Source organism: Lepeophtheirus salmonis, chromosome 3, assembly GCF_016086655.4.
Source record: "Lepeophtheirus salmonis chromosome 3, UVic_Lsal_1.4, whole genome shotgun sequence".
NCBI lineage: Eukaryota > Metazoa > Arthropoda > Copepoda > Siphonostomatoida > Caligidae > Lepeophtheirus > Lepeophtheirus salmonis.
Window position 1 is genome coordinate 31877613 of NC_052133.2, and position 23664 is coordinate 31901276.

Sequence of the window (23664 nt, forward strand, 5' to 3'; positions counted from 1 at the left end):
ATCATATTTACTCATCGACATTGAAGCTTTTGCGATTTTCTGATCTGTTATTCTGATCAAGCTTTTCTTAATTCATCTTTATATATGTCCACTGAAAAATAAATATATTATGTTGTATATATTATTATTTTTTTACAATAACTCGAAGGAAAAAGTTTTACTGTAAATAATTTGTAGGGAACAAGAATTTGTCTTCACAACTGTTTTTTTGTTAAATTGGTTTTTTTTTTTAAATGTTACGATCAATTTTATCTTTTTCCTTCATCTAACAAAAAATGTTTATTCGCTACATGACGATTTCATTTTTTTCTTCCAAAAATCTATATTCCTGCACTTTTCTTCTAAAACTACTCTTCACTTAGTTGCTTTTTATATCATTTTCTATGTTATTATCTATTCTAGCATGTTTCTAATACTTTAATTAATTCCAATTTATCTATCATCACTTTAATCTAATTAATTAAACATTACAATGAATCAGTATGAAAAAAAAATAACAAAGTTAAATGAAAGATATATATTGTTTCAAGGAATTAAAATAATTGTATGTAGAATGATAATTTATAACATCGCTGAAAATTCGGTCTATTCATGAACAAACATGTTTTTATACCTATATAATATGTACAAAGAGTTATTTACATATATCCTTTCATATTAGGGATGGGTACGAGTAATATCAAAAATCATTTTACCTTCAAAAACAGTCACCCGCCAATATTTAGTACTCTTCAAAAGTGATCGGATCTTTATTTATGGCAGGTACACATTTGTATCAGGGTATTTGTGATATATATTTATCCTCACTGACGGGTAATTTTGATAATTTCCCTTTTTGTGTTAGTACCTTTGTATACAAGTGATAAGTCATCACTTGACCTCATACATGATATGGACTATCTTATATTTATAGCATTTTTACTCATCAACAGGGGTTAGAGGAAACCAATTTAAAATTGAAGATTTGGAGGCAGTTTTATGAAAATGACGATTAAAACTTTTTTTTTAAATATATAAAGATCCCTACTTAATATGTAATATAACAAAGTTTAATTACAGTCTCAATTAATTATGGCTATGATTATATTAATATTGGTATTTGTTCACAAATACGTATTTTCTACTAGACATTTGTCCCATTTCATTAACAATAAAATTAGAATTTTAAAGTTGAAATGTGCGCAGTCATACACCAAATAACCTGAAAATTGGCGTACATGTAGAAAGTCTCTCTATGTATCTATTGTAAGTAGAATGTAAATTACTTTGTTTAAAGTAGTGTTGAGCTTCAGTTCAGATCCAATTGTTATTGAAACGAATTAAAATGATCATTTAAAGAAATTCGGTCAAGATCCGTTTCACAAAAAAATGGTTTTTGATAGGTTTCATTCAAAATTCGTTAGAGGCAGATTTTATTGATAAAGTGTTGATAACATCATATTTTTTTTTCCAAATATATAATTGTATATTGATAATATGACGTGATTTAATTTTAAAGTTTTTTTTTATGGAAATAACTAATACAACTGGGATGTGTAGAAAATCGTAATATTGAGTGAGACCCATTCAAAAAATCAGTTCATAGACTGAAATGAAAAAATCGATGCACGATTTGAAAATGATTAAATTTTTTATTCTCGTTCTCTGATGAAAACATCAATTTAAATCGGTAAGAAAAAATCAAATGAGACCGAACTCGAAAAAAATCGATTTGGGATCGAGACTTAATACTCGTATCAAGTCTTGAGTTGAATATCAAGTTAAAGTTGTTCATTATTTTTATCAAAGACTAATTCGAGATTATTTCCAACCCATAGTTATTTATTTGTGGGAGTTTCACACCTTTCTTGAGTTTAGTATATTAGTCATACCAAATCAAGAGCGATGACCAAAATCAAATCTCAATTATTATGTAGCACATTGTGTATATTTTGCAAATAATTTCACTAGAACTGAGTAGTTTTCTCTGTACAAGGTACTTTGAAAAATACTTCATATTTAGCGAGAAATGGAAATGATTATGAAAAAAAAAGTTACAAATTTCCCAATTTCATTAAAGCCTCGAGTCTTGACTCACAAGCCCAAGTCAAGTCTCATTGCTTTGATTTTGAGCTTAAGTAAAGTCCCTAGGTTTACAAATAGGAGGAATAGGGAAAATTGATAAAGTTACGTAACTTGTTGACGGAATTGTATCTAAGTATATGTTGCACAAAAAGGACTTACTTTGAAAAATAAGTTGTCTTAGAGGCAAGTAAATATTCCCAAACTTACAAGAATTTCATTATTTTCTTTTATATTTTTTACCCCTGCAAACATATATATGTAATTTAGTTATTACAAAAAAAATACTTTGAAATATCATATGTAAAGATTAGTAAAAATATGAAAATGATTCAACTATTGGAGCTATGATCATTGAAATTATATTATATTCAAGGATATTAATTTATACTTGCAATCAAATGAGTTGTGGACAAAAGATATTTCTTTGGATATTCTTATTGTTAATCTTTATCCATCAATGGCTCAAACTTTTTTACGGACTTTTTTGTTCTTCATTGCAGTCGACAAAATTTATATAGTTTTAGGAGTATCTGTTACTAAATAAGTTATTTCTAATTAATTATCTGCACTTATCATATAAATAAAATAAAGTAAATTTTTTGAAAAGTTATTATTTTAGTTTTGGATTTCTTATAGATATTTTATTTATTTGAATTTTTTTAAATCGATCTAGGATTTGAATAACTTTTTGAAGGGCATCAAAATATGTAATGAAATGCATTAATTTTAAAATATGACTTCAAAAGTTTATTCGCTTGAGTTAGGTTCATTTAAAAAAAAATTTATTTATACTTACTTGTGAGTAAGTTTCATTTCAGTATACATATATGACGATTGAATTTGAGCTCTCCTGAAGTTCACATGGTTTATGGTGATTTTTATTACTTTTTACATATCAAAAAATGTAAAATGAAATCTTTTTTTTTTAATAAAATCTTACAACTACCCATATATACTCTAACCAGGGATCCCCAACTACCAGGTCGCGAAGAGAGTTTCAATTTTCATATTTTTTAGTACACTAGTCAACAAATGTTTGCCCTGGGTTAGAATGTTGTGCTTCTGATTGTTTTTAGCCTGGAATACATGAAAAAAACCTTTAAATCCCAAAATTTGTATTTTGTTGGAGAGTAAAATTTAATATATCATTGAATCTTGACAGCTTAATGAATGAACAAAAATAGTATTCCAAGCATCAAATCTTAAATAACTTTTAAAATATTATTTTTTTGTAGCTCTTTTTTTATTATGAAGATGTATATATATCCTTAAGTTTATAGAAAACTATGATTTATATCATTGTCATCAAAAATAAAGAATATAATAGATTACCAAGTAAAACTTAAATTTACTCGACACTATTTGCATTAAAAGGCATTATCTCCATTAAAAAGAAACACATACAAAACATTAAAAAAAAATATTTTGAAAAATTCCTCGAAGTTGTTAGGCGTCGAAGAACAGACAATCTTTGCTTTAATTATGTAGATTGACTTAATTAATATAAAAAATAACTCTTCATGAAATCTTCAGCGTTACTCTCCGTTTCCTTGATCACCACACACTGTCGTGATTAGACTTTATATTTAGATGATCTCTCCTCAATCACTAAAAAATTATAGGAAATAAAGAACCCTGTTCATTTTGTGCAAAAAAAATAAATCCATAGGATTTACAACCCTAGATATGTGCTCCTCTTATCTTTTCTATATTATGCGTTGAAGTCAAACCACAATGTTATTTTTTTAAATCAAGTAGTTAAACTTAAAAATAAGAAAGCAGTAAAGATTCAAACAAACTTTGCTTTCTTAATATATATTTTAAGACAAAAATATTCTTTATAAAACTGTGTAGCTGCTGAAAAAAATATTTTTAAGAAAAACATTCTGTGGACTATAAAACCAGAAACTTTCTCTTATAAAGGTAATTTTTATATTTTTTAAGATAAAAACAATCAGGAAGACACCATTCTCAATCCGAGATAAAAAAAAATATAAAATTTTGTTGACTAGTGTTATCAGTTGAAAGTTATTTTATTTTAAAAAATGACTTATCTAGAGAATAACTAAAAGACACAAGAATACGTCTGTCCCTATTTCATAAAACGAGATGAGGGTGGAATTATATTTTGTTAAAAATGATAAAAAAGTTATTATCAATGTTACTGAATTTGTAATGAAACTTAAATTTTTACTTCATTAGTAAAAATATACCTACATTTGATTAAAGATTTGATTGTGTCATTCATGATTAAGATAGATAAGATAAACACCCGTTTACAATTTTTTTTAATGCAAAACTGATCTGTGGTACAAAAAAGTTGGGATTCCTGCTCTAAAAACTACTATATTAGTACGTATAATACTTTTTTAATAAATAATATTGATAATAAGATACAATTCATCAATGAGTATCATATTTATACTAGGGATGGACCGATATAGAATTTTCGGTGTTTAAAAAAACAATAACTGATTAATTGGCCGATTTTATTTTATTCACAAATTAACTTTAAAATCATGCAAAAATAAATAACTAATCAAAAGCCCAAGCATTGCCTTTCCTCTACTGTAAAATTGTCTTCTTCACCGTATACAAAGAAAGTAATATTTTGGGGAAAATTATTTTATTTATTACATTTCCTCAATGGCTTTTGTTACCACTCATTGAATTTGTTAAAACGGTTAGTTTTTGACAATAAATGATTATTAATTTTTTTTTAAAAGATATTAACTATTAATAGAGAAATCAAATGTTTAGAACTATACCGAATTGATGTCGGTATAAAAAAATCAATCTTATAACTTCCACTACGTTAATATGTAGTCAGACTTTTCTAATATATTGAAATTAGAATTCAACACGTATTTTAGAAAATTATGATTTTTTTTTAATCGGCCACAAGGGAAGAATTAGAACTTTTTAATCGACATTTTTGAACCTAACTGGCAAACTGTTCTTGCTGATATTTATATAAAAATTGAATGATTTTCTCGATATAACAACTCTAAAATTAAATTGTATTTTTTTTTAAACACAATTTTTCAATTTGGTAATACGATTGTAACACTGCAAGATCATAAGTAAGGATTTTTTTTTGTTTTTTTTTGAGGAATTACCTATTGATTATATATTTACTATTGCACTTAAGAAATTTTTGTGAAAAAAAATTGTCAAAGTCCACAAATCAAGGATTTTAAAACTAATTTGTCAAATATAATACGTATGGTGTTATAGGGTTGAAAGTGAAAAACTTTCAGAAATGACCACATTTGGCATGAATTTTAAAGGCTAAATACTAATGAAAAACTTTTATTCTAAGCTTTAAGTTATGAAGTATGATAAAATTATTAATTGTGTTTTTAGGCAAATAAAATAACGGTAATAATCGGTCAATTAATATAAAATTGTCGGAAATGGGTCAAAATATCGGTTGAGCCTAATTTGTACGTTATAGTTTATGTACTGTGTTGCCCATTAATTGAATTAAACTATAGGCTTATAAAAGTATGAATTGATGAGGAAGAACAATATGCAATATTGACTTTTTAGTAATATATTGCTTAACCATTTGCTTTTGGGCAAAAAGTTCGAGGAGTAAAGTAAACATTTGTTCATTACGTTCATAATATATTTATCAAACTTTATTAATTATTTGCATACGTATGCAATTTATTACGCTTAAAGACCTTTACTCTTCTTATATAATAATATACAAAATAAAGTAAGGAGGTTGCGTGGGTCTTTCTAAGATTTGAGAGAAAAGAAAGAAAGGAATGATTGTATTTCCTTATTCCCATTGTGTAAGATATAGAATCATTCTTTTTTTCAAACCTCTGTCATTTCTATTTTTGTTTTACAGTTATTGATGCTTAAGGCTCGACGCCATTTTAAAAACGCCTTAAAACCTTATGACGTCAAGGATGTGATTGAGCAGTATAGTGCAGGTCACTCTGACTTAATCCTTAAAGTTCGATCTCTTCAAGTTAGGTGTGTTTGAAATCAATAGTAAATAATATATTTATTTTTTTTGCCGTTAAATTTAATTGCACCTTAGAATAGTTTTGTTATCATGAACAAATCAGCCAGGGATTGACAAAAAAAATTATGATACAGTAGTTGATTTGTAAAGTTAAGTTTTTTTTGTTTTTGTTTTTACTTCTGTTAATTTGAACGCCTATCAAAATTAAATTTATTTCTTCTATTGGAGTACTGAATTCATTTTTTCTAGTATTCACATACTTCAGACCAGGAACAAAAAACACCCCTTTTCTAGGAATTTATATAATTAAAAATGCTAATATAGTAACAATGTAAACGTTTTATGGTTTATTTCTCGGGATCCTGCTTTTCTGGAATTTATAGAGGTTCAAAACCTACGAAAAATCCCGCATTCAAGTATTTCATAATTTAAGTATCATTTACTTATTCATATTCCACCAAAAATTAGCTTGTTCATCACTTACTATTTAGTTTTTTTGTTTGTTTTTTTGCGGGTCGGATCAGGTTACAGAATTCCAAAAAGCTGGACTCGCAAACTCTAAAAATCACACATGTCACTATTAGTAAAAAGAATGAAATTAAGAAAATGAAAATTGAGAATACAATGATAGCAAAAGCATAATAAATTTTCAAAATATGAAAAGAAATACTTCAATTTCCCAGTAATTATTATTTACTAACGGGATCTTGTAATTTAAAAAATATATTCCTAGAATCACGTTCTAAGACCATTTCTCTGGAAATGAGAAGCCTAATACTTACGCTCTACGTAGTTGTAAAATGATTATTCTTAAGTGCATTCATATATTAATAGTAATGAATAACATCATCTACAATAATGTAAGTTGATTCAACCGAATGGAATCATATAATCAATATTTCATGGACTATTAAGTAAAAAAAAATCAAGCTCTTATTTTAATTAAAGATGTTCGTAAGCTAATCACAAAACCGTTATTGATTCAAACTTTTCTATGTCTGATTATAGTCTTAACTTTTTCTTATAAATTGAACAAAATACATATGATAATTAATCAATATTATAAATAAATGTCTTCACTTATTCAATGAATGTGAATAGTGATCAATCATTCAATTATCACATTATTATACTACGACTGCAATAAACATCACTTCCCTGCAAACATTTGAATGCTCACGCTAGCATATAGTTTGCTAAGTACGAGTTTTACAAGTTAGTTTATTTATATATACTTGTCAGTCATAAAACACTAGGCTACTAGCCTTATGTTTAGAGTTGTAAAAAATATGATTTAATATGATTGCGATAGTTTCTGTAGTTGCAACCTGCACAGTATTATTTTTTCTCTCAACCTATTATCATTAATCTTTAATTGTTAATGAGGAAGCATCCAGGTACAAACTGTGTGTGCTCATTAACGATAGAGAGTAACACTGGTGATGTGTTGGAGAGTTATACGAATAAGTCCTTGTGGTGCACAGAGAAAAATAGATCTCTATGTCTTTACTAGATACAAAGCAGAATTTTTATTTATTTCCTTGCTCTCATTGCTGTTTGTAATAAGTCAAATAAAACGTCATGACAGCTAACCCGCTATTCTTATTATAATAACTAATTTAATATTTGAAGATTTTATATTTTTATTCCTGAAATTGTCTGAGTTATTTTGTTAATTTTAGATTTTGTTTTTACATACCGGCAGGTCATATTCTTTACAACTCTACTTATTTTAGTGTTCACCATAATGAGCAAATAGTTAATAACTACGTGCTAATAAATAAAAAAATAATAATAAACATAAAAATCCACTCATGGCTAAATAACGCTATACAAATGTTGTTCATACATCTTAACTCATAGGCGACATTTTTCTACTCTCCACTTGCATAAAGCTTGCTGTATGCCAACCAAAGGCTCATTGTGTTATCATAAGTAAGCCAAGTATCTAATGTTTGCTCTCCTGTAAATAAATATATCATCATGAAATCGTAAGGTGAAAAAAAACCATTGTTCAAGCCTTCTAGCTTTTACAATGAGTTAAGTATATATAATTTAAGATATTTTCCCAGCATTTATGATGAATAAATCAAGTTAATAAAAACATCTTGATGACCAAATTAAAGTTAATGTATTTACATAGATCATGTTTTTCTTCAATTTAATATTTTAAACTATAATGTCTTATATATACTTTTACTTTTTGATTTAGTTACATACAGTTGTACATAAGTACCTTCAAATAAAGCTAAATTATAGTTTAACTTGTTTTTAAAAAAAAAAAAGGAACGTGTGATAACACTATTAATATTAAGTGATGCAGCTAAAATTATTTATCCCTTTTCGAATTTTTTTTTTTTTTTTTATGAATATTTATGGATGTTCTTAAAAAAGTTGTTTGACTTAGAATATGACATGAGACCATAATTAATAAAAAAGGCAAGGCCTACTTGACAAAAAATCTTTACTTTTGTCTTCTCCTTATATATTGTTATAGTGCACTCTTTTTTCTTGAGTATTTGTTCATTTTTGACATTTTAATGGATGTACAGAGCTAGAAATTACAAAATACACCTATATATTGGTTTGATTTTTAATTCTATTTTCAATGAAAAGGTAAGTTTTTTGATGATTAACTAATACATATATAATTATAACAATTATGAGTAGTATTTGTGTAATTTGCATGCGACATATTGTTATACATACATAGTAGTATAATGTGTGATCTTTATCATTGAACCAATTTTCATTTACTACCGTTTCTCCATTTCCTCTAATGATATTTGTTAACCAAAGTTTGATAATTACCTAAATACTATTTATGCACTTTAATTAATTTTCTTACATATTAGGAGGGAAAAGAATGTGTAGTATCTGGAATTCATATATTAAATACATAAGTTAATAATTTATCTGGGATGGAACAAATTATGTATCAATTATAATCATTATTTAGGTTGGACCAAATATTAGGTCGCCAAGGATCGAAAGGAAAAGATGTCTACGATTCCAAACAAAGTCTTGCATCACGAATTGTAAAGACTGAACGACAAGTAAGATTACAATTACACTGTGTAACAATCCTTTTTATCTAAGATTAAGCTAAAGATATAATTATCTTTGAACATATCATCTAAAACTGACCTGAGCTTTATCTTAGTTTTTTTATTCCTGAGATATCAAGGATTTTATTTAGTGATTCGAAAAATTTATAATTCAGAGTCATTTTTTCACTAGTAAGATAATCTCTCAATTAAATAACGACTCATAAAATTTATCCTAAAGTTTTTTTTGACTATTAATTCTGTGCCATGTATAAAAAATCAAGGGGTTTATTTTTGAAGGCTGGAAAATGAGAAAAAACGACGCTCTTCATAACTTATTCATCATTCATAGTAATAAGAAATATCATAGTATATATTATAGATATATATCCCATTTTTCGTTTAAAAAGATATATTCAAATAATATGCATCTCTATGGGGACCGTAGTACGAAATAGAAAGTATAATACAATTAATGCTGTATATGATTTCAATATCGTATAATGATGTCACACGTCAAATATATTTAAAATCATCATAATTTCGCTTCCTACAAAATTTCAATTATATTAGCTATTAACAATTCCTTACCTCTGTAAATTGATTTCTTCCTTATTTCAATCAATCTTCTGACATACCTTACAAGGAAGGTATTTCTCGAATAAAGTGTCTTCCCGTCCGAATACGGAATCTATTGTCAACCCTAAATTTGAAATACTCGAACACGATATATTCTTCCATGATATAGAGTATTATTCTTTGATTAAACGCATCCTTTGTATAAAGATTATTTTATAAATTTTGTGCTTTTATGATTCGATATAAAATTAATCATAATTTATATATTTTCATTTAGGTGGATGATATTGAAGATAAATTAGAAAGACTAATTCAAATGTATGAAGATGATCGTAAAAAATTCGCGCAAATTCCTTATGCATCTCCTCATGCACCCCCATGTACACCATGTCCATCTTCCCCTAGTCCACCATTTCAGCATATGCCAACTAATAATTTGCAAGTAAGTTATTGAATATATTGGAGTTTATAAGTTGACCAATGTAAGTATTAATAATTTTTATGGATATTAAGAATTATTATTAGAAGCGCCGATTTAAGTCTAAAAAGTCTGTTTGTTTTTTTAAAAGAGTATTTTTCAATGTTTTAAGTGTTGCTTTTTTATTATTCTTTATCTTCACTTTTAATTTACAAGATACTTAGAGATAGGATATATCAGTCATCATTTTTATACCCCGCTATGCAGATTTGACGTTGAGGTGGGGGATATATGGTAGCCTTTCTCCTATATTTGTAAGATTTATACTACAAAATTAACAGTGCCTCTGGCTTACATTGTTTCTTGATATTTTGCACATTTTATGAGCATAAAGTTGATGAAATGAACTTATTTTAATTGCAATACATTTGTGTGAATCAAACAGAAAAAAAGTTATATTTTCCCTCCTTAAAGTTGAATAGTTTACGAATCCTTGCACTTCAACCAATCAAAACATTTATAAATATATATATATAAATTTTTATGTATATAAACCTAGTATATTTTTTATTACTATCATTTTTCAATTAACCTATGTTGATATTTGATATTCAAATTTATCTTTTAATTATAAAAACATCCCCATGAATAGGATAAATTAATTCATTGTTGCATTTAAAATTAAATTGCCTCCTCGACACTTCATCTAAATAAGTTAAGAATGTGTTAAAAATAAATTTAAAACTCTCATTTGTTTACTGGTTCTTTTAAAGTTAGATTTATTTTTAAATTTGAATTTTGAAATTCAATATTACTCTGGTTATTTTATTCAATAAAAAAGTCAGAAATATTTCAAGAATCCATTTTTCATATTTTATTTTTTCCCTATTTATAATTTTGTATATGTTTTTTTATCCACTGCTTGTGTAACAATCTGTTATTATATCGTCATTCCATTAAATTAGCAGGTATAGGGTGCTTTTATATGACGTAAGCATAGTTGATGACATCGAAAACTAGTTTTATAAGAATAAAAACCCCTTTTCCATTAAAATTAAGGATATCAAAATGGGATTGACATATTAAAGGACTATCCACAATAAATTTATCTCTCAAACGTCAAATTTTATTAATTTTTTTATTTAAAAAACTTGTTATTCCAGCATTTAACATTCTTATTTACATAGTCTTGGCAAAAAAAGAAATACTACATTTGCAGGGATCATATATTTTCTTTTCAAATTATCATACTATTATTGTCCTTAATCGATCCAAAACAAAATGAATTGTAACAATTTAGCCATATCATATGGATTTTCATTGCCTTTAGTTCGATTTAGTTCAAATTACATTAGGGTTTTTTTTTGCATCAAGTCTTGGCTTTTTATATTGTCAAACCCATTAAATAAAGTTCCATCAATATTTAATGAAAATGTGTTCATTTTAGAATTAAATATATTATCCATCAGTCCATAATATCCTTTTAATTATGATACAGTTTGAAACGTCAGTGAAAACGCTCTATAAGTATATCGAAACGAAATATAATTACGACCGAAGATGACGTCATAGTTTCAGCATATAAGTACGTAGCGGTAGTACCCGGCATTGCCCAGAGTTATTAGGCATCAACGGACAAGTATACATTGCTGGAAAAATATAGAATAAATCCTCATTGTTACTCACAGATTGTAACTCAATACGTATATGTTATCTCCTCAATAATAAAAAAATAATAACAACAGCTTGAAAAAAAAATTTAATGATGTGCCAGTGAGAATTTTCTCTAGAGCATTCTTTGGGCGAGCTTTAGCTACACACGCTCGTTGCTATACCTCATCTAAATTCACATTTATTTTATATTTTTATGTTTATATGACGCGCACGATCGATGTTACTTGCAAACGTCTGCGAAATTTCATTAATATTTCTTAGATCAAAAAACGGTGTCGCTAGATAGCTCTTAAGTTGAACCAAAGTTAGTTTTTAAAGAATTTTTCACGGCAAGTAGCAAGATTTTTTGCAAAAGCACAGATGTTTCACTTAATTGAGTCCAATTATATCAGCTCACTGAATAATCAAATTGTATCTTATGGTTATATAATGTCCTTAATAGAATATATTTTTAAACTTAAGGAAGCAAAAGTTGATGTTACTATAATTTGCAAGATTATACGTACTTACTGACAAACTTTGCTTTATTAATATAGACAATATGCTTATGAACGTTTGAGAATGTAAAAGCTTTAATAAAATATTGGCATTTTTAAGATTAAAATTGACATTTATGCATGTATTTACATAGAAAGGTCTCTATTCCTTATTATTATAATCGGCAATAAAAAATGAAACAATATTATGATAATGTCACTGGGGTAAGAAGCTATATTTTAAAGGAAGTCGTGCTGAATATAGATAAGGAATGTATTTACAAAATATTTTTAGGGACATTTAAACCGATTTATCTTAATAATAATAAAAAAGTAAATTATATTTTGATATTCCCCCTTCTTACTCCCAATGATTTCGTTATATAGTAACCCAGCTAGGAATTACTGTTTACTTTTCTACTGAGCACACCTCATTTACACAGAGTTTATAATAATATTGTTTTCTTTTTCATTAAATACCAGCAACAGCATGTAAATCGTCCCAAACCAATTTTACTAGATTCAACACAAAGTGTTAATATCGATTCTCCTACCTCATACTCCAAATTTGGATTCAATAGTAACCATTACAATGATGTTAACAGTGGTAACAACGGAACGAATCCTCACATTACATCCTCTTTCTCTTCCTCCAACAACCTGAACAGAGCCACGATTTCTAAGCCCATAATGAAGAAACGAGTAACTCTAAGGTAAGATTTGTTATTTTATATTTACAAATATATAAGTACCATGTTCTGCACCTAGTAAAAATGTACATATCTATTATCAGGGTTCATATATAGTTGTTATATACAGTGCTGGGGATCAAAAAGTTCCTTGTTATTCTTTATAAAGAACTAGTGTGTTTTTTCTATAAATATACTGTTTTTTCTTAACATAATTCCGTGACAATTAAATCAAATCAGTATAACAAATTATTGATTAATAGGATCAAGTAAAATAAAATTACTTAAGCTATTATTATGCAGATTTTGTAAGTAATGGGGGGGGATTGGGAAAGTGGGGTCAATTGAAAAGAAGTGAACTTTCTCATAAGTTTTTACGTGTGGTACTCCATCTCTTTTGTAAAATAACCACGTATAAGTGTCAAATTACGTACGGCTCTATGGGAGGGTTAGTATACCCAATACTGAGCTCCGAGGCATTTTCTGAATTTAAACTTAAACTTTAAATTTTTTGGTATTCATTAATTTTCTTTTGAAATTCAAGCTTCATTTCACATTTTTAATCCTCTTTATTTTATGAAAATAATGATTTGTGGTTAATTGAAGAGTTCAATATTGTTAATTCACTCAGATATTTGTTTATGATGACTAATTGATACATACTTAATGGGGAAAATTGAAACATATTAAGTCAAATAAGGATAATGAAATACTTTTTCCCTTTTGGTAATTGACATTTTTTACATTTATGCTATCTGTTACCTATTTGAATTAAATTTTGATTCTTTTTTTCAATTAGTGGTTATATTTATTTATATACGCGATTATTTTCTATTATTATTAATTAAATATTGATTATGTATCAACTTGGCCCAATAATCCGGCAAGAGTAAAAAAATTGATATTTTAACACAATATGAAAGTAGCGTTTGCAGTTATAATTGCTTTGAAAATAACATTAAATAATTTAACACTACAACAAATAGAGTAATAAAAAATAAACTGAATTTAATATTAACTAGCTGCACTCTCCCTCAATACAAAAAAAATATGTTGTTTTTTGAAAAAAAATATTTGAAAAAGGAATTGGACGAAAAAGTATTTGTAAGAACTAGATTTTCATAATGCCATAATGTCACGCATTTACAATACTTATTGTTCCTACTTTTATGAAAATATATATTATAATAATCATATTTTTACTTATATAAGGACTTATAATATTGTAAAGCTAAATATACTTCATTTTTATGGCATTATGCTCTAAGAAACTTTATGTTTAAATGAAAAATATACTATTTCTTCAATAGAGGTAAACTATACAGAGAACTTTCTCCCTCCCCCCCACCCTTCTGTAAATATATAAACCTATAGCTAATGTGGAAATATTCAATGGAAGCCTATCACCATATTTTGAACCTATTTATTATTATTTATTTGATACATCCCTACTGTTAACGATATTAGCTTTCATTGCCGATAGCAATTTTGCAAGTTTTCTTTTTGCCTATGAAATTATTCAATGTTTTTCAAATTATTTATTGATATAAATACAAATTGATTCGACTTCATAATATTTCATCCTGATTGGTAATTTGCTGGAAACATTTTCACCGCCGGTAAAGCTTTTTCTACATTACATATTACCCACCTTGTTATGTTTTTTATATTATAGTATTTAACTTCACCTTTTGTCTCTACTGTTCTACTTAAGCTATAGATCAGAAGAAGACAACAAATTGTAAATAGTTCGGAAATAAAAAAGAAATAGTAATAATGAGGAATAAGGAGTGAGGGATCATTCCTTTATTTCAAAAGACTAATTGTTAGGGATGTGAATACTGGCTCAATTGCAGCGTGTGCAAATTTAAGAGCAAAGTATGAATGCTTTTATTAATTATTCCTTCATATTTTGAGTAAATATCATTGGGAAAAGAGTATCATAGGTTATAGTATTTTGTATAGTGTCAACAGGTATGTCGTCTCTCAAAGTTACCATATTTTTATGACATTTTCTCAGGTGGGGTTTTTACGTGAATTGCCATTTAGCCAATAATCACATCCTTACTCATTGATTAGTGGCACTTTATTAACGGTTATTATTATAGTTGAGGCTTGAAAAAAGGTAAGAAACTCCATTGTTAGCAAGAAAGGAATATCTCAACAGAAATGACTAAGTTCAAACTTATGTAATAAAAACTAGTGTTGGGTTGCAGTTTGAAAATGATATAATAGTCTTAGACAGTTATTATTTTTAATGGGTCGTACTAATTAGGTCCTTTCAAGAAGTTATGTCTGTACTGGGCTCAAAGAAAACATCGGTATGGATTGGTCTAGTCTAAAATTCGGTCTAGACATATTCAATAGATGAATTATTGATGACGTCAGTTGTGTTTCAAAATTGTGAACATTGGAACAATAATATCACATAAATTTAAATGGGTTGCATAATCATTTTTGCACAGTTTATCAATCAGGATAGGAAAAAAATTAGTACATAGTATATACATACATTTAAACCGGAAAAAAACTGTTTTCAATTGAAAAATAAGTAAATTTCAATTTACCGTATGAAATCGCGGTTTGAATGTAAATATTAGCCCAAATCGGTCCAAAAAAATCACTAAAGACCGAACCGGTAAAAACAATTGGTCTCAACACTAATAAAAACATATAAAGGGGGCGAATATGTATTGTGGCAAAATATTCAAGAGGAGAAAATTTTAGCAGTTAAATTGCCTTTAGCCTAAACACATAATGCACCTTCCTTTTTAGACTAATTATTCATAGATATGTATTAGCATAACGATGCTGTATTTTTAGAGCCTACATCTATTTGCACTTTAATAAATATATTTATATTATATGTTTCTGTGAGTTTTTTATAAATCCTTAAATTAATATACTTTATTAAAAGTGTTTTTCGAAAAATATATTCAATTATTCAAATGTAAAATGAATTAAAAATATATGCAGACAAACTTTTGTGAAGGTATAACTTATACATTCATGTATAAAGTAATCCAGAATTAGTCAACCTGATCGTTTAATTTAGCCTACATTATTAACATTTTCGTTATATTTGACCAGTTTAATAGATATCTACCTTGTGAAATCAATTTTATAGACTATTATAACTAATTAGTGACTTTCATAAATGTTCGCTCTACACGAGTATCCGTATTAAGTGTGTCATCCCTAAGGTCTTTGATCTGTATCCATTATATAATATGGATTGGTTAAGTAAAAAGTTCTGAGCGTTTTTTGCTAGATGCCTATCACAGGATTAATATATTTGATTAAAAAAAACTTAAAATATTTTTCAACGTTAAGCATAGACTTTAAAAAAGTTCATTTACCTTTTTGTGATTGGCGAAGCCAGGTGGTTGTTACAGCATTCCCAAATGGAAGTACAAAAAAGAGAAAATTCGATACACTCTTCATTATCATTACGACCAAAGTGAAAAGACAGAGTAGGGGGTCAAAAGATTGTAATGTTTATGGACCCAATACAACATCAAATGCAACATTTAAGTGGTGGTTCCAACGATTCAGTTCTGCTAATATGGACGACGAAGATGAGGCACGCTCTAGTAGGGAATCATCGAAAATGACTATAAAGTAAAGGAAATCATCGAGATGGACCGTCATGTGGGCACTTATTCGATTGCCCAGGAACTGAATATTAGCCAAACAACCATTTGAAATCATTTGCATAAGGCAAGTATTAAGAATAAGCTCGATGTATGGGTGCCACACGAATTCACGCAAAATATATTTTTGGATCAAATTGATGTTTGCACCTCTTGGCTGAAATGTAACGAAATCGATCTATTTTTGAAGTTCATGGTAACTGGTGATGAAAAATGGGGCACATACGAGAACAACGCCCGGAAAAGATCGTGGTCAAAGCAAGGTGAAGCGGCTCAAACGATTGCCAGCCGGATTATGGGCTAGAAGGTTATACTTTGTGTTTGGTGAGATAGGAAAGGAATCATCTACTGTGAGCTCAATTCGGACTTATATTATCAAAAACTGACCAGATTGAAGCAGGTGATCGACCGAAAGCGGCCAAAAATTGGCTAACAGAAACAGTGTTTTATTCCATCAAAACATTTCCACACCACATATATATTTAAAACTTGGCTGAAGCTCCGAGAGCTTGGATGGGAGGTTATATTGCTCCCGCCGTACATTCCAGACCTAGCATTAAGCAATTACCACCTTTTCAAGCATTTGTAAAATTTTCTTGATAGTACAAATACTAAACTCAAGAGAGGCTTGTGAAAATGAGCTAGTCAAGTTTTTTACGAATAGGAACGTTTTCGTCCCTATTGGTAAAAAACTTGACTTCAATTGCAGAATTATGAAATTGCCGGAAAAATGGACAAAAGTTATCCAAGAAAACGGTGCATACTTGATGTAAATTGGATAATCCTAACTATGTTAGTTTTATTGTCAAAAAACGCTCATAACTTTTACTTCACCTATTATATAGACTTTAAAGTATTTCTTAGATCAGATGGATTCGTTATGATAATATAATGACTCGAGAACCATAAATAGAAGCAAACTTATCTTACAAAAAAATGGAGGGAAATCTAATTGGGGTTTTATGTCGACGAATATATTCGTCATTGGTCATCTATTCAAACTATTTTTATTATTACCCTTTTTTACAGCTGAACATATAGTTTGATACTCAAATCTACTTTTACAAGATTGAGCCTCCAGCAGATACAGCCAAAACTGTCCAAAAATTACGTTGTAACTATTTTCGGACAAGACCCCCCTCATCATTTCATTTATGACCCTATTGGTTTGTCTATGAAGGAGCAGCTTGAGAAAGAATCAAACTTTATCTCTTAGCCCACTAATGGTCGCCCTTGAAACAGATAAATTGCAGGAATATTGGGTCCGAAATAGTGTGCCCTAGTCAAAAAAGAGGCAGCCATTTAAAATGAAACATTGCAAAAACTTGGGACTAATATGCATTTATGAAAGTGTTAATTAAAAAAACCAAATTGTTGGAAACATACTTTTTTTGGTCCGAAATAGGATTTCCTCAAGAAATATTTAAAAATGTTTTATTTGCAAGAACACAATTTTAAATAAGTTTCAGATCAATTCACTTGGTATGTTCTATTTTCAAAACATCTAGTATAAACTTATACTTTATAAATGTATTATATAAATATAAACTTTATTTATGTACCATAAAAAACATCGACAACAGAAAATACTAGATCCCAATTTTTTTTAAACCTGAACATTCTGTAATGGTGTTGCTTGTCTTAGGATAACTAATTCTTGAACGCCCATTGCGGTATATACACTTGTCTTCAAAATTATTCAGACCCTAGTTAATTTTTTTTGATTAATCGAACCTATTTTTGTCAAGTTTGTATATTAATTATATGTGACCAACAAATGAAGGAATGACTACAATACTCCATTATATAATCTCTTAATTCTATGGGTATCTTATTAGGATAATTAAGAACGTGTTATGATCAAAATTATTCATACCTCTAACAATATATCAACAAAAATGTCCAAACGTCTTAGTTTTTGCCTAAACTTAATTTATGCCCTCACAATTGAATAAATAACTTTTTTGATCACCGCATGTTAAACAGTGATAAAAAAGATTTCAGGTCATCCTCAATTTCGGGGTCATCATGATCAAGAAGAAGGAACTCAATGAAGACCTTTGTCAGTATCTTGTGTGTGTCCACAGTGAAGGAAAGGTTTATAAAGCTATTGAATAATAGAGTATAATGAGTATGAATAATTTTAAAGACAAGTGTATATATACTAGTATACGTTTCAAAATGTACTTTCATACTTAATTTTTCTTTCTTCATTCTATAGAAAAAAAAAATAGATTTATATTATTTATGACAATTATTTATCGTCAAAAGATGTTGTTTTAATTTCTTGTTATAAAAGTGTTTTTTTCCAGTATTTTTCTTTGCACCTAAAGCTAAACTAAATATATGCTATACACTAGTTTTTCTTATAGTTTTAATTTAAAGTTTTTTACTCATCGTTTCTCCCTTTGAACAGAACGTATATCTTAGGTATAAAAATCGTTACACGACAATTGAAATGGGTACTAACCCTATGAATAAAATTCTTACACTTTTACAAATATTTTATAAACTAAAGTGAGGGAAATCCTCCCACTTGGCATTCATGGGTTAAGACGTTCATTACTAGATTGTTTTAATTCAATTCCCCTTTTTAATTTACTAAAGCGTTTAAAAAAGGGAAGAAAGAAAGTACTGCATGTTCAATCTATAGGGTATTACTTACATAGATATATATATGTCTAGGACAATTGACCGAAAACATTTTTACCGAAGGGCAATTTGCCGATCGGACATTTCGACAAAAAACTATTTGGGAAATTTGGTAGAAATGAAATATATATATATATATATGATTGTATATGTTCATTCAATTTAAAATAATAGTATGATAAATATGCTATACTCGTATACATATGGCATATAAGGTCATAATTAATGAGTTTTCTTTCTGAGAAAAATATTTATTTTATCAATTATATTTTGTTCATTATATTATAATGATGTTATGCTTGTTTGTCAATCCATGAGTATTTTCCAATAAGAGTAATCCCTCATGTCGAATAATAATTAATTGATAACAGAGAACTTTTTCTATTCGAATTGCTTTCGTGTTTGTTTATTATTTAATTTATTTAAAATACTACAACAGTAGACATTCGTACCACATGCTACTGTGTTGTGTTTATATACTGATCATTAATTAACATAATTATTTCTATTTTTTTTCAAATAACCCCCCCTAATAAATTAACTCATATGATATATATATATATATATATAGCATATACACAATACTTATTTATCATACTCTCACTTAAAATTGAATTAAAATGTGGAATCGTATATATCAATATATTAAATATAACTTTTTAGCCAATTTTTCATTCACCAAATTGTCCTTCGTCGAAATATCCGATTGCACATTTTCTTTCGGCGAAATGTCTTTCGGAAAATAGTCCTTTGGCAAAAAAAAAATCACCCAATTGTCCACTTACGTAAATATAAGGATATAAATAAAGTGTATTTGATTGGCTATTTTTCAATTATGTACCATCATATTATATCCGTCCTCACGTGTATTTTGCACAAACACACATTCTACATGAAACTATAAAATATGTAGTAGCAGCAGCGTTGTGGATGGTGAAGAAGAAGATTCCATCAATGAAATCAACGAACAAGACGTTGAAACAGCCAACACGACTCCTCCTAGGGATTCTGATAACAATCATAAGAGGTCATCTACATGTTTACCAAATTTACATATTTTGTTATTTTTCATTGCTTGTCAGCTTCGCAAATGCTTTTTTCTCTCTCTCTTTTCTATTCTATAACTATCTTTTTCTCTCTCTAACTTTCTTACGTTAATGCATACTGTACTTATACTCTGAGTTTCGAATGAAAGGGTTAGAAATTTTCCAACCTCATGAAATTTATGATTTCAATAGTTTTACTAGACATAGACTGAATAATATTTTCCGATCTGATATCAACAAATAACTAGAAATTGAGTGACCTAGTTCATTGAACAACGTGCTCGCGATAAATTTTCGGTTAAGCTTATAACTGGCTACCTTTGGCCTTGATTACCTTTTCAGAACGCTTTGTTCCTTTTATATGGGCATCTTGCAGAGCTTATCGGGGAATTTGTCCCGATATAACTTTATATAGACAAGAAAGTTTTTTTGCTGCTTCTGATAAAGGTACCTTTCTCTGGGCCCCTCTTGACATGCAGAAAATTAGGGAGCTCAAATCGGGTAAAGAGAGAAGCCAACGGGTCTTGTCCCAAAAGTGTTTAAAGTTATACTTAAACCAAAATTGTACTTGCAAGACAATGTGAAGAGGCGTTCTATCCTTTCCAAAACAAAGATATTGGTCTGAAAATAAGGTGTTTGAGAAACATTATGACTTCAGTTCGTAATATTTCATCTTCTTATTGTTTATTTAGGGAAAAATTCTTTTTTTCGATATCCTAGTTGAATTGGTCTTATAAGAGAAAATTATTTTTTATAATTATGTTTGTAATTAGGTATTACAAAAAAAAATACAATCCCTCCCAAGGCAACCCTCTTCTATTAGAAGCCAAAGAGTATATAAGTGTATATGATATTGTTGCAAGTTTCTTATTTTGTAATCAGCTCATTTATTTAAATATCCTTAAGGAAACAATATAATTAACTTTATCACTGCTTATATTATTTATAATATATATATATCAGAGCTCGCAAAATTTCAAAATCAATATTTGTTATTAATTTTTTAATTTACATTTAAAATAATTAACATTTTTGAACATTAATAAGACAGAACAAGAGCAGGTAACACACAAAAAGACGGTGGTGTCTCCTCTCATCATCAAGCTTAAAATTTTAGTAGTATCCACAGAGACCGGGACGTTGGGCTAGTGATTTTGCGAGCCCTGTTAATGTGCAATACATTAATACACATATATGTATACGAGACTTGAAATAAAGCGATTTGGTATATTGGAACATGCATTCAAATTGTTTTTTCATGTGATTAATTATTATGCTATTAACTTCTTATTTTGTATATGTAATGACTTATGACAAAAAATGACAGCAAATAATCTACGATACAAATATTTGGGTTTTTTTTATTTGTTGTAATTATTAATAGTCTTCCTACCAATTAATGATCGTGCTATTTTTTTTTTTTTTTTTGACATGGACAACTCATTTTACTCAGAAAATCAAATTAAATGTATTTTTTATAACTCGCGTTCAATATTTGTATGTCTTCATTTGTATATTCATATATGTTTTAAAGTGTACATCTCTGTGTAACACATGGGCGGAAAAGTCCCTTTACACACAGATGGTGCATTTTTTTTAATTTACCTCATTTTTAGTTAGTACTAACCTTCAAAATAGAGCTTTCCCAAATTCAAGACAAATTGTTTTATAGTTTGAGAGTTATTATACTAAGTGTGACACTACTTTTGTTATTTCCAAAACAATGGATTAAAACAATTTTGTGTTTTAATTGAATACTGCTTTTTGATGGGAATAAATACCGTTCGATAAATCGATAAGGGGACTCTGCTCTATAAAGCGAATTAAAAAAAATTAAAAAATAAATATAATTTTAAAAAAGCCAATTGCGAACGAAAAAAAGGGTTTTCTTTTTTAAGCCCAGCACATTTTAGTTGAATATGTACATAATTTAAGGAAAGTTTAACTTACTTACAAACGTAAGTTTTTTCAAGATACTTAGAGACAAGGTACATCCAAAACACTGCTTTTCATGAAAAATGAAAGATTGAAAAGCACACCCAATTTTGTGACGTAATAGGTATACCTACATCTTATAACGTAAGAGAAGGAGCACTGTTTATTGCACATCAAAAGTGTTGAGTGTCCTATGGGGATTGGGTACAAGGATTTTCCCTATGGAAAAAAAAACCCGAAAATCAACATGGTAATCTTGACAATTAGAGGAATGTTTGGGAGGGAAGCAGCTTAGCTTTCATGCCATTTCCTTAGACACCAACAGCTATGAGAAGAAGGGTAGTATAAACTCTGTATCTAGTAAAGACATAGATAGGTCTAACTCAGGTACAACAGGTACTTACTCTTATAACTCCTCAACAGCTCCTTACCGTTACTCTCATTCATTCATGAACTCATCCACTTTCAACTACTACATTCGCCCCTCCAGAATGACACTTTAATGATATCAGCTTTATAACATAAAAAAGGACTTTTCAAGTTGCCAACAAAACTCGGAGGCTACAAAATTCAGAAGATTTACAATAGATATTATCGGACACTCAACTCATCCATGTTTGTTTGTCAGATCTGTCTGTTGCAGTTGAAAAAAGGATGATTGATATACCTTGTTTCTAAGAATTTGGAGAATAATAATTCTAATATCAGAATTCAAGGTGATAATTTCTTGCTTTCCATTTATATACTTCTCGCCTCTTTTCTTAAAGTACCTTTAATGAAAACTGTTCGACATACATATGTCGTCACTAGCATGCAAATCGTGATAGTGATTACTTGACGTGACAATCTATCAATAAACTTGAACTATTCATGTCTATTTTTTAGGGAATGACTATTTTTTCATTTTATAAATTCATACTAACACATAGGGAAGCAACATCTATTGATTAAGGACCTTATTAGATTATGTGGGATTTTATTTTAGTAATAATTATTTATAATATGCTTTTCTTTACTTATTTTTAATTCAATTACATTTATTTTAATGAAATGTTTGATTATAATGTAAAACAATGCCTGCTGACTTGCATGAACTCTCTTTAGTTTGTAGTATAAGTATTTTCAGAATAGATTAAAAAAATAATTTATAATTATGTCCTTCATTACCCTAGTATATTCTTTAATTTTTCCATCTTTTGACTTGATAAATGGACTTTCAATAACTTTATTGTTAATATTATCACCAATAACATAATAATATTTTTCCAGTTCAATACCTGTAGAATACATGAAGCCACGAGAATATGGAAGAATAGAAAAAGTAGAATCCTTTTGTTCCTCAAATTCATCAGTTATGATTCCTCCAAGTGTTCGAATAGAAGGCTGTACTCCGCCCTCTGACTCAAGTATTGAAATGAATGAACACGATGCCTATACATGTAAGTTGTT

At 28.3% G+C, this 23664-nt stretch overlaps 1 protein-coding gene across 50 annotated transcripts in view; it reads left to right on the forward strand.

Moving 5' to 3' along the window:
* Positions 1-23664, forward strand: part of LOC121114935 (KCNQ potassium channel) — a 579520-nt gene that overhangs the window by 551355 nt on the left and 4501 nt on the right. For 19 of the 50 annotated variants that reach the window (XM_071887327.1, XM_071887346.1, XM_071887309.1 and 16 more), the window contains 5 exons: positions 9006-9102; positions 9950-10114; positions 12724-12953; positions 20148-20261; positions 23485-23654. In XM_071887327.1, the coding sequence (XP_071743428.1) occupies positions 9006-9102; positions 9950-10114; positions 12724-12953; positions 20148-20261; positions 23485-23654 (776 nt within the window). Of the gene's footprint in view, positions 1-5926; positions 6055-9005; positions 9103-9949; positions 10115-12723; positions 12954-20147; positions 20262-23484; positions 23655-23664 lie in introns of all 50 variants that reach the window. The other 31 variants (XM_071887354.1, XM_071887328.1, XM_071887329.1 and 28 more) reach the window with 3 other exon arrangements.